This window comes from Phalaenopsis equestris, unplaced genomic scaffold (genome assembly GCF_001263595.1).
Source record: "Phalaenopsis equestris unplaced genomic scaffold, ASM126359v1 Scaffold000162, whole genome shotgun sequence".
Classification (NCBI taxonomy): domain Eukaryota; kingdom Viridiplantae; phylum Streptophyta; class Magnoliopsida; order Asparagales; family Orchidaceae; genus Phalaenopsis; species Phalaenopsis equestris.
In genome coordinates this window covers 179,479-184,991 of record NW_018164604.1, presented here as the reverse complement: position 1 = coordinate 184,991, position 5,513 = coordinate 179,479, and the positions used below count along the sequence as shown (strand labels likewise).

At 30.3% G+C, this 5,513-nt stretch overlaps 1 protein-coding gene across 1 annotated transcript in view; it reads right to left on the bottom strand.

The window, feature by feature from the left end:
• Positions 1–340: 340 nt before the first annotated feature.
• Positions 341–5,513, bottom strand: part of LOC110022013 — a 73,676-nt gene continuing 68,503 nt past the window's right edge. The window contains exon 8 of the mRNA XM_020720778.1: positions 341–669. Coding sequence (XP_020576437.1) covers positions 555–669 — 115 coding nt within the window. The 3' untranslated portion in view covers positions 341–554. The remainder of the gene's footprint in view (positions 670–5,513) is intronic.

Genomic DNA, 5,513 nt, shown 5'->3' with positions numbered 1-5,513 from the left:
GAGAACGAGATGTCGCACCAGAGATCGCGCAGGAGCGAGAGAGCGGATGAAACGAGCAAATCGCGGCAGACCAAGCGACGATCGCGACAGGTCTTGGAGCGAGCGAGCGAATCGCGGCAAAACGGAGTATCAGAAGATGTCGGACGAAGAAGATGCCGTGGAAACCAAACTTTTTTTGGGTAGGAAACTGGGTGTGGCCTCAAAAAAAAGATTCAAATTAAGCATACAATGAGCTAAATAGATTTTTTTGGGTAACAAACGAATAAAAAGAGAGAATGATAAAGAGAACAGCTCTCACTTTTTCACTTAATCTTCCTTCAACTCAATGACACCAGCATAATAAAAAACATCAAGATGTCATTAATAAAATTAACAGTTTTCTTTATATATTACAAACCAAACTTCCAAATTTTGTGAAGGCGCAAAATATATGCAAGTTGATATTAAATAAAAATTTTTCACACAACTGTCTCTCTTCCATGACGTATACAATATGAGATAAACTGACCTTTATAGATGTGTTTGTGCCACAGTAAACAGATAACAAGCGTGAATTATTGAGTTGAATCTTTGTCTTGCTTTAGGTGAGTGTCCTGTAAAACATGATATGCTGTACCTGGACAACTGCGCTTGAAAAGCTGGATCACAATGTATGCACAAGTCGCTATGCTGAAAGAGAATTAAAGATATTAATCATGAGAAACAAGTTCAAAAAATTAAGGAAAACTGGAACGCATCACTGATACGGTACAGAAAACCACCATAGAAGACTAGCAGTTTTCGACAAACAACAACTGTGGAAACTCCTTTCAGTTACAGATTGCAGAAGACAAATAAAACCTCATTTGATTTAGCTTTTTGGTTACCTTTCGGAAGATTTACAAAACATACCACTCAATTCCTATGATTTACATATCTAACACAAACTTCATTTTTTAAATACATACCACCTTACCTATGAATGAAAAAGTGTATTTCACTTTTCATAAGTTAAAATGTGATATTTTTTGTGGTGTGAAAAATTTGGGTGATATAAATTTAAAAAGAAAAATTTAGGTGCTAGATATGTAGATGCCCCTACTTTTTAATAAGATAACTTGGCAGAGTAGTTGCGTGTTATTTGGGTTAAAAAAAGAGGAAAACAAAAATTTTAGCTCCATTACAATAGGATAAGTCTATGAGTTGACTTATACTTGGCGTTAGCTAGTATTAGTATTTATTATTATATACTTCATTTCAGACTTAAATTTTATGTTTTTGACTTTTGTCCGTTTCCTCTCCATTATATCCCTCCTAAAGGTACTAGACCCTTTTTAATAGATCTCAATTATTTCTAACTTGCAGGACCATTGTGTAGCAGACCATGATTAAAGATTATTTTAATATATTACAAATAACAATATATTAAAATAATGGATATTATCACTCAAATTTAAAGCTTGCTTAGAGGAATAGGGATGTAGTGATTAGATTTTTAAGTGCAACGGTTACTTGAATGCAGTTACTATTATTTTGAATGATATTATTGAAAAAATGAATCTAGTTAGTTATGGCGATCTGTCTGTTCAAATTCTAAATGTGGGTAATGGTTGTTTAAATCTAGTTACTATTGTTATGATTGATATGGTTGAAATAATGAATAAGATTACTCAAAATCTAAGCCTGATTATTGGATTGGTTATATGGTTATTAGAATTTTGAGAATGGATTGGGCTCACCTCTCCCGAAAATAGAATTTTGGGAATGGATAGTGGCTGGTTGAATTTGATTAATATTATTTTGAATATTGTTATTTTGAAAATTCTATCTAAAAGAAGATTCTTTCTAAAGGAGTAGTTAGAAGCAGACTACAAAGGGAGACTCAGAATAGGCGGTTGGGTTTGGATGGAGAAACAATGTGTTTTTTAGGAATAGAAAAGAATAGACCGATGGTAAAATATGAAGATTTTGAGTTTGCAATAAAGGGAAGAGCCTTTTCTAATGCACAAGAGTAAAGTTGGTATATAATATTCACATCATATTGCTATTTCTCTGACCTAAAAGATAAGGTCGTGAGTTGAAAAATAAATGTGTGCGTATGCATGCAAGAGCACCGAGAGGATATTTTCCTTATTCTAATTTATCTTTAGTAAGTCCTGCATGAGGCATTAAACCTATTTTATATAACTTTTAAACACAACTTCAATCCATATTTCCCTGTCACATCAATTTATATTAATTTTATTTATCCATCATATTAGTGCATCATCGATGCTCTATTGTACATATTAAAATAACCGAACTAGACTCTCAGAGCACTTTATCTTCACTAAATATTGCTCATACAATCAAAAAATTAAGATGCATCAACACTTTATCATTAAGGACTGACCAATGTTCGATAAGTCAAACATGGACACATATTTTGTCTCGACTCGGCTTAATAACTTAGAATTAACTAAATTAGGAACTACGGTTGTACGATATTAACCTATTTCTCTTTATTTTATTTTATATAAGTTATTACAATAAATCATCAAAACTTCAAATAGTAAAAAGTGTCGCTAAAAAATCACAAAATACACTAAAGAATAATCAAATTCAACCAAAGCAACAACATAGTATGAAAGTAAAATAATATCACAATTCAACCAACAATCCAATATTACTCGAAAACAAACACTATTAAAGACTAGAACATTAACAAATATCCTACTACTTAGTATAAGTATTATTCCTCCTGTAAATCAAATCTCACATATCAGACATATCAATCAAGATTTTTGCCTAAAAGAAATAATTAATTTCAACAGTATACTTATCACCACTTTGTAAGCAAGTACAATTTTACTATACATTAAATTGAATGTCCCAAAAAATTATGGTTCATTAATTAATCAAATTATAAGTTTTCATTTTAAATTAATTATTTCCATTTCAAATTAAGTAATTTCATTCCTAACTCTTTTAAGAAATGATATTAAGACCACTGTCATACCTAACGATATCTTCAAAAAGTTGCACGTTTGGGCAACCTAAAAATTTATAACCGTAAGTACCCTCATTACACCATTACCATTTTTTTTTGTGCACTGGTACAATAATATCCCACAACTAATACCATGAGGAGATAAATCCTAAATGAGTTAATCATTTATGTTTCATTTCCTTTTATTATATCCATTTAAATTCATCGAACAACGATTTACCCTTTCTCGTTTTATTTACTTTCATTTTAAAGATTTTTTAACTTCAAATATGCATATGTAATAAGAAAAGCATGTATTTTTAAGAAAATAATGCAAATCGGTTTTAAATAATTCTTCAATTTAGTACAAATAAGAAAGCAATTACTCACCTTTGCCTCAAAAGACCACAACTATGAAATGATCATTTCCAAATCTTTAACTTGTTATACTGACTATAAATCATGTTTTACATTTCATCATAATTAAATGCTGATAAATAATTTTTTTTCTTTAACAATGTTAATAAAAGTAAACTCGAGCCTTACTTCCTTATCCCCTCTTCTTTTGCACAAACAATGATTTCGATCTCCCTTACCTTTTATTTCAATTGCTTCACAAGTTAAAATCACCATGATTAATTTATAGAATTTAATATAACTTAATAACATTTAATTAGTAAACTAAAATAACTTACATAAATGAAACATCAAACCCTTACCTCCAATATTGCTAACATTTTTCTATCCAATCTAATTATTCTATGTTATTTATACTTCTAAATTTCTAATTAATTAAACTTACTATTAACAGTTAATTAGTGAATAAAATAACGTACATGAATGAAACAACAAACCCTTGCCTCCATTATTGCCAACATTCCTCTATCCAATCCAATTATTCAGTGTTTTTTATACTTCTAAATTTCCAATTAATTAAACTTACTATTAACATTTCATAATTAAACGTATATTTTAAATTCATAAATTAATATAAATAAACCCTAACTGACCTTAAACCTTCTTTGCCATTGTTCGAGTCGTCTATCCTGCACACTAGGATGTGTGATTTCTTGCTCTTCCCTCAGGCTAAGGCTTGAATCTACCCCGCCACTTTAATTCTCCGTGCACTGAACCATTCAACTTTTTCTCCTTTGTTTTCTTCTTTCTTCGCACCGAAGTTGCTCTAACTCGCAAACTAGTTGCTGAGGTTGCATTTCCACTTCACGCACAAAGGCACTTACCTCACCTTCTCCTTTCTTCCACAGAGGAGCCGCCCAACATTTCTTGCGCACACGAAAGTGTTGCCCTTCCCCCTCGCATGGAAATCTCACGGAGACTTCTCCTTTTCCTTTTTTTCTCCTTCTTTTGTCTCTCGCTCTCCCTCTTCCTCTCCCTCTCAAAAACTCCTAAAATCGTAGAGACGCTTATCCCTTACTGCCTATTCAATTATTATTATTATTATTATTATTATTATTATTATTATTATTATTATTAAAATTTAGTTATTACATGTGTAACATACATCAAACACATATCAGACAAATCTGTTATACATTTAATTAGAAAAATAAATAAATTCGAACATCCGTTAAGCAATTGTCCTGAATAACCAAGTTAAAACGTTATAAACCTTAACTAAATATAGAATTTAATAAATCAATGAAGTTAAAAAAAAGTTAATTATTCTTAATATTTTCCTTAATCTATTGCTTTCTTTGCTAGCCATCATGATTTATGAAAGGCACAAAAAGTTTTTATTCATGTTTTAGCTTTATTAAATATTATTATTTCTTTTAATTTGTATAATATTAGAATTTGTTGACCCATTTTATGTTTATCTGATTTGAACAATTAATATACATTATTTTTAATTTATAGGATATATAAGTTATAAAATCTTTCTATATTTGTGTCTATGTTTTAAATTTTCAAAAATAGACATCCTCTCTCAGTGTAGTATTGTGTATGTGTCCTGGAATTCATATCAGTGCATCCTACAATCTCATATAATCATTCATTAATCCATTCATCCAAGTACTGTTATTCATGCATATTAAAACTTCTGGTGCTGGCGTAAGCACTAACAATGATTTAATTAGTTCTCAAGGCCTCAAATTCATATAAAATCAATTGCATAACTATAGTCTTATTATACTTATCTCTTTGAGTCTTCATGACATTCTTTTATTGCAAGAAACTACCAAGTCATTTCTCCATTCCATTACCCAGCTAAAAGTTATGTCTTTATCTATATTCTTACTCATTTTATATAATAAATCCAAAAAAATTAAAACAATCATGCTTAGGAATCAGACAATCTTCAGTGATCTTTGTTGACTAAACTAACATAGCTCAAATACTGAAAATAGTCAACCCTGATTCAACCTGAATTCAAATCCAGCTTGAATAGAAATGGGGCATAATGCAAATTAGAATCAATCAACAAGAATCTCAATGCAATGAGGCTTGTGCAAAATTTGGGCTGCGCTGCAAGGGACCCAGAAAGCTGACCATTATAAATTTAATATAATAGAGCACTACAAAAAAAAAAATATATATAATATAG